This window comes from Nyctibius grandis, chromosome 4, assembly GCF_013368605.1.
Source record: "Nyctibius grandis isolate bNycGra1 chromosome 4, bNycGra1.pri, whole genome shotgun sequence".
In the NCBI taxonomy this organism is placed as follows: domain Eukaryota; kingdom Metazoa; phylum Chordata; class Aves; order Nyctibiiformes; family Nyctibiidae; genus Nyctibius; species Nyctibius grandis.
Window position 1 is genome coordinate 31,130,169 of NC_090661.1, and position 12,382 is coordinate 31,142,550.

General features: G+C 36.8%; 1 protein-coding gene across 2 annotated transcripts in view; it reads right to left on the reverse strand.

Annotated features, from left to right (window-relative positions):
- UBR1 (ubiquitin protein ligase E3 component n-recognin 1) overlaps positions 1-12,382 on the reverse strand; it is an 80,141-nt gene that overhangs the window by 49,494 nt on the left and 18,265 nt on the right. The window contains exons 4-8 of one of the 2 annotated variants that reach the window (XM_068397621.1): positions 11,541-11,651; positions 3,978-4,108; positions 3,484-3,622; positions 1,814-1,876; positions 1,359-1,482 (exon numbers count right to left, since the gene is read on the reverse strand). In XM_068397621.1, coding sequence (XP_068253722.1) covers positions 1,359-1,482; positions 1,814-1,876; positions 3,484-3,622; positions 3,978-4,108; positions 11,541-11,651 — 568 coding nt within the window. Of the gene's footprint in view, positions 1-1,358; positions 1,483-1,813; positions 1,877-3,483; positions 3,626-3,977; positions 4,109-11,540; positions 11,652-12,382 lie in introns of both variants that reach the window. The other variant, XM_068397620.1, reaches the window with a different exon arrangement.

Consider the following 12,382-nt stretch of genomic DNA (forward strand, 5'->3'; position numbering starts at 1 on the left):
CCATTACTAATTTCAAAAGGAAAAGTGAAGTATCATGAATCAAGTTCCTAACAACCTGGAAAAAAATAGTATTGAATGCTTCTTGATCCATGTTCTACCACTTGAAGCAAAACCAGGAAAAGAACAGGAATTGCAAGACCATCAAAAGTTCCAGCTGAGTATAGAACATCAGGCTCTTAAAGCATCTACGTATATAATCCAGAACAAGGACAGGAATGTTAGACATCAATCTTTGTGTTTGAAGACTCTCATAAAACATAAACTTGCCTATACTCACACAGAGTCAACAGCTGAACAATTAGCTGTCAGTTGGTGTTTTAAATAATCTCCTAAAATTGAAAAAAATAAATTATCTAGAAAGAAAAATGTGGATAAAAATCGAACTTTCACTAGAAACCTTGAAATAAACTAACAGTCAAAAATTTGTACCAATTAAAAGAACTGAGGAACTCAGACCAGCAAGAAAATACCATCAGTGAAATAAATGCAAAGCTGAAAAAAATGGAAAGTTGAAATTTGTAAATATTGTAAAGAATTACAAAAAGGTACAATTCTGATATATGTATTTCACAGGAAATATTGGAAAGTGTTCAGAAAAAATATAAGATATTCACTTTATTATTCAAGCTTACAGAAGAGGCTAGAGCAGACCAACAGATTTACCCTATCAAGGAGGATAAGCAGTGAGTAGAGCTTAATCTATCCATATTTGTACGGTGAAAAGAAATTTTATAACGGCTTTAGTTTGGCAAAACACGGGTATGACAAAACCCAGTCAGAAATTAAAATGAGATTAATTCAGAAGTCATCTTAAAACCATGAACATCATCAAACACCAGAACAATGTTTGAAAGCTTAAAATAGACTTTCCACTACTGGACAAATTTTTAAATTAAGGCTTTTCCTTATTTGTTTTACTGACACTGTCTAATTAATCACAGCTATTAAATCTGAAGCAGGAATTAACTCAAGCAGATGTTGTATGCTTTCACTGATGGAGATGTTCTGCAGCTTTCCGCCAGTACTGGGGAGAGCAGCTTTTAAGCAACGAAGTCACTGAAATACAGCATGTGATGCTAAAAACTGAGGATAATAAAACTTCTAGAGGAACAGACAGAGCTCAAGCAGGGAAAGACATTTATTTTAACAATAAGGAACAGAAAAGTACTGCTATTCGTAACCATACTGATGGATATCAGCACGCATACTACTGTATTATTTATTTACTAATTAGGAAAAATGTGAAAGTATTTTAATAAGGGAATATCATATATAACACTGCTAAAGACATTTTTTGAGAGAATTAGTCATTCCAATACTGACATGGCACTATTGTAACAAAAATCAGTTATACTTACTTGAATAGCTCATGAGTTTGTTCAGCCAAGAACCAAGGCGCAAGGCAAACTTCTGGTGAGCCATAACATCAGCATGTAGAACCTCCACATGAAGTGGTCGTTGAGAAACATTTTCAGAATGCCTCTAGGAGTCAGGTAAATATTAGTAGATATGAAATAAATATAACATGAATTTTCATATTTGTCATTACCACCCACTACCTCTCCCAACCACATGTTAATGGCAAACCCTAGCAAAAAAATAAATCAGTTTGACCTTTTATTTCTGAAGATATCTATCTATCTACACCCAATGTGGCAGGGTAAATTCAATTTCAAAAAGGTCACAGGCAGGTTATAAATGCATGGAAGTACTAAGTTAAAGACTGTACAGCAGACAAATAAGTCCTCAGTATTAATAATGATGAGGTTGATTTGTTTGGTTTTTAAATGAGAAAAATATTTTAAGAAGTTACCTTGATTTCTTCTTTTGCTTCCTGACAAGAGGCATAATGTCCTGCCTTAACAGCTCTACGACCCTGTTTAAAGAAAATATTGAGCATGAAACCACTATAAAACAAAACCAAAATGTCACAAGCCTGATCCTTGCTATGATTTTTTTTACGTAAAAGAAAAACAGGGACCAGTATCACTCATGGTGCTTCTAGACATCTAGAAGCAAAACAAAATTAGCATAATTATCTATAGAAAAAAGCTATTTTAATTAAATTAACAACAGAACAACAAAGTAAAGTCTAGGTATCTTAATATTATTAGAAAAGGAAAATTCACATACACCTTAAAATAGATGATAGGGATTTCTGCAGAATACTTTAAATACAAACCACATTATATTTCTTCCTAGCACAAAGTACACTCATCCTGAATTGCTGTTCTACAATCTTTCCTGCTATTTCTTACTTCTGTATATGAACTAGCAGGGTATGTTATAAGTGTGGGTTTGATAGCTCTTTCAATAAAGCCAAGAACAGGTCCAGCTTAGACCTCACATTCCACTCAAAGGAAATCAGAGGTATGGGCTTCCAAAACAAGTTCTCCACACAGCAGAATTTCACACAAGAAGAGAGGAAGTAGCTGCATGTTGTGGAACTCTTATAATTAAAACAATATAACCTCATCCTGTGCTGTAGCAGGTGCTTTGTAAAACAAAAAGTCTGACCAAGTCTGGATCTAAAATTGAGGTTTCAATCAAAACAAACCTTTATAATGGAAATGTTTAAAAGTTACTCTATAAGCATGCATGTATATACATATTTTACAAAACCTGCAACTGCAGGACAAGCCTTCTAATTACATAAGACTGACACTACTAACTAAACACAAATAAACTTTAATTACCTGAACAAAGAGAAACACAAAAAGAAAACACAGTTTTTACAGATTAAAAAAGGATACTAATATTAGTAAGATGTTTTATATGTAAATATACAATACATACACAGCAATAGACAAAGTTTCTCCATGTGCAAACCCATAAGTTTTGTACTTTTGTGACGTAAAAAAATATGGTTGCAATTAAGATGATTCAAACACTGATCACACTTTTTCCCCCCCCAGTGGAAAAAAAAAATTTACATTACTAGTGTAAGGTCTTTACATAGGACATTAGTTTGAAAAATGAAGTAGTAAAATTGTCAGGTTCACCCACATTCCTTCAGGGATTCTTCCCGGTTTCATTTGCCTAAATTGAAGTTTTAAGATATTCAAATGAAGTCTGAGCCAGTACGAGCACTAGCTCTTGCAAAATTTAAGGTACATTTCTGATTAATGAATATGCATATTGCCAACTTGTATATTTTTCAGACAAATACAATTAAAATAAAACATTAATCTCAACTGAGAAGAAAAAAAAAGGTAAGGAAAATATGCCAAACAGGAAAGGAGCAACTTCAGATAAATCAGCTCTTCCTTTTCTCAAGAAACTGGGTTTTGTCCTGAAGAAAAAAACTAATACAGTTTTAAAACTTTCTTGAAGCAAGTGGTGATTAACAGTTACTCTACAACATGTCTTTCTCTCTCCTCAAGCTCCAGCATGCCACAAACAAAGATTCTATGGTCAAGTGACTATAGTAGCAATTCTTAATGATTAAAAAGTTACTTTCTCCCATATCCAGAATGCACTAACCTCTTTATCTATGGCAGTAGTATGCAACTGGGCTTCACCGAGTTCGCAGCCAAGTGCCCTTTGCAGGCTATAGATAACATGATCGTAAGAATGATGTTCATCATTGAAAAGGACACAGTAGTAGCTGTCTACCTTCTCTCTACTGGGAAAAAGCCAACATATACAAATAAAAATAAAATTGTAAATAGTGTCCTATCCAATACAAGCAACAGCTCATTTGACAGTTTGAGAGAAATGTCAAATACAAAAAAAATATAGAAGAAAATTAAGCAGTAACACCACAGTCTTTTTTCATTTTGATGGAGCACAGTCACGAGCTACTTTTTCCATAAGTATCAAAAGTTTTTCTCTATGTAACTGTAGATGAAAAATGCTACAGTGCTGTTTACAGGGATTTTGGCACTAATACGTTTGCATGAGTGTAAGAATACCAGAGGCAAAATTATTGTCAAAGTTTCTAATGCCTTGAAGAGAAAGTTGGAAATACTCCTTACCTAACCGTCAGCTCCGGAGGCAGTTCCTTCTCTTCTTCCCATATAAGCATATCTACAATGTATTTTATCACAGAAGGAAACACCTTCCTAGAGTGCTCCATAATTTCTTCATTCAACTGACATTCAGAATTCTGCAAAACATGAGATAATATTAATATGGAAAAGAAATTTATTAAATGAAAAAAGGGTTGGTAGAATACCAACCTTTTGGTACCAAAGGGTACCAGGAGACCTGCATGGTTGAACAGGGAACTGCTGGGCAAACTCAAGTGGAAGAAGAAGGTGTACAGATCGTGGAAGGAGGGGCTGGCCACTTGGGAGGAATATAAGTCTGTTGTCAGAGGATGTAGGGAGGCAACTAGGAAAGCTAAGGCCTCCTTGGAATTAAACCTTGCAAGAGAGGTCAAGGACAACAGAAAGGGCTTCTTCAAATACATTGCAGGTAAAGCCAACACTAGAGGCAATGTAGGCCCACTGATGAATGAGATGGGGGCCCTGGAGACAGAGGATAAAAAGAAGGCAGAGTTACTGAATGCCTTCTTTGCCTCTGTCTATACTGTTGGAGGCTGTCCTGAGGAGCCCTGGACCCCTGCGGCCTCAGAAGAAGTCAGGATAGAGGAGGAATCTGTCTTGGTTGATGAGGGCTGGGTCAGGGACCAATTAAGCAACCTGGACGTCCATAAATCCATGGGCCCTGATGGGATGCACCCGCGGGTGCTGAGGGAGCTGGCGGAAGTCATTGCTAGGCCACTCTCCATCATCTTTGCTAAGTCGTGGGCAACGGGAGAGGTGCCTGAGGACTGGAGGAAAGCGAATGTCACTCCAGTCTTCAAAAAGGGCAAGAAGGAGGACCTGGGTAACTATAGACCAGTCAGCCTCACCTCCATCCCTGGAAAGGTGATGGAGCAACTTGTTCTTGGTGCTGTCTCTAGGCACATCAAGGATAGGGGGATCATTAGGGGCACTCAGCATGGCTTCACCAACGGGAAGTCTTGCTCAACCAACTTGATAGCCTTTTATGAGGATGTTACCCGGTGGATAGATGATGGTAAAGCTGTGGATGTGGTCTATCTCGATTTCAGTAAAGCGTTTGACACGGTCTCCCACAGCATCCTCGCAGCTAAACTGGGGAAGTGTGGTCTGGATGATCGGGTAGTGAGGTGGATTGTGAACTGGCTGAAGGAAAGAAGCCAGAGAGTAGTGGTCAGCGGGACAGAGTCCAGTTGGAGGTCTGTGTCTAGCGGAGTTCCGCAAGGGTCGGTTCTGGGACCAGTTCTATTCAATATATTCATTAATGACTTGGATGAGGGATTAGAGTGCGCTGTCAGCAAGTTCGCTGATGACACAAAACTGGGAGGAGTGGCTGAGATGCCGGAAGGCTGCGCAGCCATTCAGAGAGACCTGGACAGGCTGGAGAGTTGGGCGGGGAGAAATTTAACGAAATATAACAAGGGCAAGTGTAGAGTCCTGCATCTGGGCAAGAACAACCCCATGTACCAGTACAAGTTGGGGACAGAGCTGTTGGAGACCAGCGTAGGGGAAAGGGACCTGGGGGTCCTAGTGGACAACAGGATGACCATGAGCCAGCAGTGTGCCCTTGTGGCCAAGAAGGCCAATGGCATCCTGGGGTGTATTAGAAGGGGTGTGGTTAGCAGGTCAAGAGAGGTTCTCTTCCCCCTCTACTCTGCCCTGGTGAGGCCGCATCTGGAATATTGTGTCCATTTCTGGGCCCCTCAGTTCAAGAAGGACAGGGAACTGCTAGAGAGAGTCCAGCGCAGAGCCACGAAGATGATTAAGGGAGTGGAACATCTCCCTTATGAGGAGAGGCTGAGGGAGCTGGGTCTCTTTAGCTTGGAGAAGAGGAGACTGAGGGGTGACCTCATTAATGTTTATAAATATGTAAAGGGCAAGTGTCAAGAGGATGGAGCCAGGCTCTTCTCAGTGACATCCCTTGACAGGACAAGGGGCAATGGGTGCAAGCTGGAGCACAGGAGGTTCCACTTAAATTTGAGGAAAAACTTCTTTACTGTAAGGGTGACTGGACACTGGAACGGGCTGCCCAGAGAGGTTGTGGAGTCTCCTTCTCTGGAGACATTCAAAACCCGCCTGGACGCGTTCCTGTGTGATATGGTCTAGGCAATCCTGCCCCGGCAGGGGGATTGGACTAGATGATCTTTCGAGGTCCCTTCCAATCCCTAACATTCTGTGATTCTGTGTAATACCTTACTACTACATTTGTTTCAGGAAATTAGCCTTTTCATGATTTTCAAGCAAATTAATCTCATCTAATTTCTTCTCTTCAAAATTATTTCATCCCAAGGGCTCTCAGTAGTATTCCAACAGTTTAATTTACCTTTTTTTACGCATCCAGTTTTTATCTAGCAATAGACTACAAAAGGCCTCACCAATTGTGTTAGGAAACTTCAATTTTTTTTTTAAACAAGTTTTAAAAAGCTAATTAACAGCTTTCTGTACACCTGAAGATATTAAAAGTGTGCAGTCCAGACTAAAATTATTCCCCTGCATTGCTTGCTCTTCTGTGCAGGTATTCTGTCAAACATTTCTGACACTTCTTGAACAGAATCATCCAAGGAAACCTAACTGTTCTTTTCAGAGATCCCATCCCAGATTTAGAAATCATTCAGAATATCCCTGTGAACTGACATATTTCCCATCCACCTAGATAAAGCTCATTAAGTGAATTGTCTCTAGAGTATTTACACAAAGTTTCCTATAATAATCACCCAAACTGCCTACAAAATCTGAATATGTATGTGCTTGCCAGAGTGAGAAAAGTTGAGAAACAAAGAATTCTTTCCAAGAATAAAGCTTTTCACATGTAACTTTTAATCCCAAAGTACTAAGGGCACTCACCTCTGCAATACACAATCTGATAGATGTTAAATGTAAAAGAACAGAAAGACTGATGTGTTTAATATAGCTAAGAATCATGTTTTTGAAAAATTCTTAAATCAATTATATAGTCACATTTAGCCATTTATGAAGCAGATTGCCTTTTTTTAAAACAAAAAAAAAATCAAGGAAAATCATGTTGCGTCCATATGATGGAAAAGCTAAAAGTGTAGTGGAAGAGATGTAAAAATGCGTTAACATGACCAATTGCTTCCAAAGCTCTGAACAAGAGTCTTCTGACCTGATAAGCATTAGAAGAATAGTTTGGAGTCAAACATACAATCTAAAATATCTGCCAATGAAATCACAGTCTATAAATATCACTGTGTGTACATACTTAATTTTGGATAAGCTCATGGTAGATCTTGGTAATTAAGAATGTAAATGTATTTTTTTTTTTTCCCCAGACTGACAAAGCTATTATCATCTTAAAGTTTGGAGCAGAATGAAAAAAAACTATAGCGCTAAGAATAATCTAATTGAACTGAGTCGTAAATATACTAAATTTTTTTTCCAGTATTTCTTTGAGAGTTTGGCTTTTTAAGCATTAATGTGTGTTAAGCAAAAATGATAGAGCTGGAGGAAAATGCAAAGCCGTGCACAGCAATACTCCAAACAAGAACCTTGTAGTAAGACGTGCTGCTCTCCTTCAGTCTGTAGAAGAAATCAAAGGAAACCACATCAAAGGATTTATAAACTATTAAAAGTGGGGATTGCACTCATACAAAGAGTGAAAAGCTAAATGACACAATGCCACCTCCAATGCTATCCACATTAATAGAAGTCACAGTAAAATGAAATTAAGAATCATTGAATGGTTTTGGTTGGAAATGACCTTTAAGATCATCAAGTCCAACCATTAACCTAACACTACCAAGTCCACCACTAAACAATATCTAATGTAAATTCAATGGGTAAAAATAAAGTTTCCTCAGAACTATATCCAAAAAATGTGTAATTATTTAATCTTCAGGTAAAGCTTCAAAAGCAAAATTGTGGAAGAACGAACAAAGTGTGTTCAGATACCAAAGCTTAAAAATAACTAACAATCAAATTTCTTTTTTTTTAAACAAATGTGCCTGGGAAGTATTTTTACCTTATCTCAGACATGAATTCGTAGAACTATCTGTTTTTAAGGATATATTCAGGCAAAAAGGTTTTTATATTTCTGGCATAGTGAAGACATTAATTTGGAATCAGTAGGGAATGGATGACTCCTAAAAAGCCTGGAGTGGGGATTCTAAAACGAAGGATTGCTTTTCTGGGCCCTATATTACATGCATACCAACAAGTTTTGTAAATATCTCCTCATTGCAATTTTTTTTTTTAAACTAAGGTTTAATCGGGATTTTTGTAAGGATATTGTATTTTACTAATGCTCACCTCATATTATCCCAGAAGTGCTAAAAACACTGGTGCTTATCTTTCATCTTGTAGATTGGAACCTGGCCTCTACTAAGGGCTCATTTTCAAAAGGAGGTCGTTCTGTAGATCAGAACTCTAAAGTTAATCTACCTTTTAAAAACAGCAGCCAGTTCCTAAGCACATTTTTATCACATTCTGCATAGCAGACAAACACACTGCAAACATACCCCTCTCCTTATTTGCTCCTACCTGATCAGAGTAAGTTTATAAACACCCTAGCATGATATATCCTCTGCACTTAAGAGTAATTAAAGGAATACTGGTCAGGATCATCCAGAAGAGAGTGCTTTTTATTTGACAAGCATTTGATGAGCTTCTATACTATCAGAAAATATGCTGGAAAAGAAATATGAAAGATGTCTGTGCCAAATGCACTTTGCAACTCATTTCTTTTAATAAGCACTATACGCTGACAAAATTCCTACATTATGAATGTCCTTGAATCTCAAAACAGAGAACAAACTATGAGGTAATCCAAACACCCACAAGTCTCTTCGTCATAAAAGATCCCTGACGGACAGGTCTTTTATTAAAAAAGGAAGATGGTCATGCAATGCAATCTATCAAATAGTTACATATAGTATATATTAATATACTGATGCATTTCATTATTATAGTGTTGTACTTCTGCCCTTTTACTAGAGGGTCTACATATACTGACTGCATAATAACTACATACACTGACCACAAAGAAATATTATAATAAGTAACTTTCACGCCTTCAAATTCAAATAATTGTCTAATTATATGTTTTCTATCATTCACGACTCTCAGGTAGCACCCACTGTAGTAGTATGAACCAGTTTATTTGACAGCAGTTGTAACACAGATTTGGACTTGCAGAACTCCATGACAGAAGTGATAATCCAACAAATTCACTGCAAATCAACCAAAGATCTTATCGGTGATTGGAAGAGATATTACTCAAAGCAGCATGCGAGGTTCCCCGTTTCCTTATCATCACAGGTATGATTACAGTTCTCAATAAAGTTTAAAACCAGGAGATACTGTGTTAGCTGCTGTCATTATGGATATGATCTATCCTTTAGCCTTATCTCCATTGGATACAAATGGCCAGAAGAATATTATGAGCAGCTTATCTTCATCCAAACAGAAATAAAATGCTGTGGACTCTGAATGCATGCAGTTTCCTCTCAAGGTTTGTTTGAATATGGTTTTGAAAAAAAGCCCACAAAATTTGGACAGTGTGATTTTAACAAGAGTGAAACAACTTTTTAGTAAAATTTTGATAAAGGTTTTCAGTTTTCCAACATTTTTTTTTTATTATTTTATTGCTATGAAAAAGCTGTTCTAAAGGAAAGGGAGGTAAAAAGCAGAATATGCTGTCACAGATGCAAATACCAGATCTGTGAGGTTAAAGTCTATACCTTGCAGAGAAACAGGTTCCCCAGCAGGAAGTAAACATTTCATAAACCATTTTAGGGACTCTGATCAAAGTTGTTGCAACCAAAAAATACTACTATTCTCAGAAGTAAAGTGTCGAAACAATTGTTAGACGATCTCATACAGAGACCTAAATTTTAAACTGGAAGATACAATCTATTTTGTTTAGAATCTCTTTGTTAAAGTTCTTAATGTGCCTCATAGGTCCATGTTCATCCAGGTATTTGTGTAATTTTTGGTGAGCCATCACAGGTGAAATCCATCATGTATGCTAGCTACTGTCTGTAAGACAAACTGATCACCTGAGGCATAAGTAATATCACTTATCTAGGAGCAATGGAGATGCTTTGGCTGAAAACACTTAGTTTTCAAGTGGAAGAACACAATTCTCAACTGAGACCTGAACATTTTGTCTTAAGACCATTGCTAAATTCTCTTCATGATATGATAAAGACCTCTCAGTAGTCAGCTAGAAATCTGATACTGAGCATCTTGTAACATAAATTTTCCATAGTATCCAAAGGTGGCTTTGAAGCTGGTAGACACATGAGTTCTCTGCCTTCCTGTCTATCAACAGTATCAGGAACCTAGCATTGCAAAAAAATCCTATTTTCCTTCAGAAGGCAAGGACAAAAATGAATACTTCCCAAAGAGTAACTGTGCTAGTTTCTTTCTGGAAACACCTCTAGAACGTGCTGGAAAAAGTATTAAACACATATGTAGTAATGGTGATAGCAGTAAAAATAACCATATCATAGCTATTTTTGTGTATTCTAACACTGAGGAAGCTATTTGGCTCTTTTGATTATAGGTTTTCATAAGTAATATATAGGTACCAGCCATACATATATCAGATGGCTCAGTAGTCAGGGATAAATACTGCACAACAGAATAGACTTTACTGAAGCAGAAGCAAGTGACAAGCTCTAAGCGGTAATCAGATGACACCTTCTTGGAGCTTCAACTATTTTTATCTCTGAAATCCATTGAGATTCATGTTTTTTTGAAGGATGAACAAGTGAAGGAAAACTTTGTCTCATTTTTCTATAAGACCAGTGCTCTTTATTCCTTTTCCATTTAATTTTTTGCCAGATCATAAAGAACAGTACTTTTGCAACAAAACCAGGAGGAATTAGGGGTCTACTTGCAATGATGAATGCTAAAGTTTTTTTTGTCCTGATTGTCTCAGAACGTAGGACTCTGAAAAAAAACAATTTTACCTGAAGCAACTGATTTGCCTACATTCTCTTTGAGAACTACTTATAAGATGGCATATTTCTCATTAATATGCTGCTTTAGGAGGTAAGATAGTGAGACATCCTAGCATGAGAGGTTAGTTTTAAAGCACAGGGACTTATTTTAGTCATAGTGACAGATCACACACCAGAACTAACTGACAAAAAAAAATTGTTCAGTAATGCAGTAATGTGGAAAAGAGAAAATACTATTAAAATCAAGTACTATATCTAAACATTTACTAACCACTAGGAAACGAATTATTTGTAAATAAGAACTGAGTAATACACATAGCAAAGAAGAGAGCAAGAGACAGCAATTTTAATTCTGAATCAAAGACAGAAATGCACAAGACAGGTAGATGGATCTGTTTTATTGTTTTTGCCTTTTGTCTGGAGACAAAGGATGATCAATCTATATGTTTGGCCCCAAACACCTTGACCAAGGAAGTCCTGATTCAAGTCTATTGGACCTGCTACATGAATTATGCAATATATATACTTTCATATACAGGAATAAGCACTTTTTTTAAAAAAAATGCAATATTTACATTATTTATTCTTTCACTTTAAGCAATATTCTTACTTCTTTTGCAGAACCTGATGCTCCAGGCTCATGTTTAGTACAGAGCGGTCCAGCCTTCCATGCCTCTGTATCCCCACAGTCACAAAATCCACCTCCAGTGGAGCTATGCATCTGTAAAAAGCATGGATTTCAGCCACGAAATATGCACATAAAAAGCAAGAGAAAAATAGAAATGTGCATTATTCAAGTCAAACACAAGTATAACTACCTACTTACAAAATACAAGAGTCACTGCATAACCAATGGACTTACCACATTTTTTGGTTTGGGTTTTTTTTGGGGGGGGGGGGGGGGGGAGGGTTTTTTAGATAAAAGGACCCTTATCAGAGGAGCAGGGGGAAAAATGTAAACTTTTTGAGCAGAAAATAAAGGAGGAAATACAGTTGCTGATGCAAAAAATGTGTGCAAGTCTTAAACAAATTTAACTAGAAACTAGGTGAAAAAGCCTATGACTGATGAATAAGCACTTCATAAATGGCAAAATAATAATTTCTGGTTTTATTAGCAAAATTATAGCAAAGGTGCTTAATGCTTTCTTTACAAATTACTCAGTAAAGTTTGAAAATAATCTAAACAAGAGTATGTGTATATTAAACAGACATTTAGTAGTACCTCCACTTCTAACCAAAGAAAATAAGATATATTCAGCATCTAAATACATTCTTGCAACTTTAACTTTGCATCACACTTCCAGAAGAGTACAAATTGTGACCCTTCATTTTGCCAAAAAGTTAAGATAAAACTCAGGCAAAAATAGTTATCCTTAGCTTACTCTAAATTCCCAATCCTAAAATAATTTTAAAAACATTAAGTGACCCAATAAGAAGCCATTCAAAAATGTG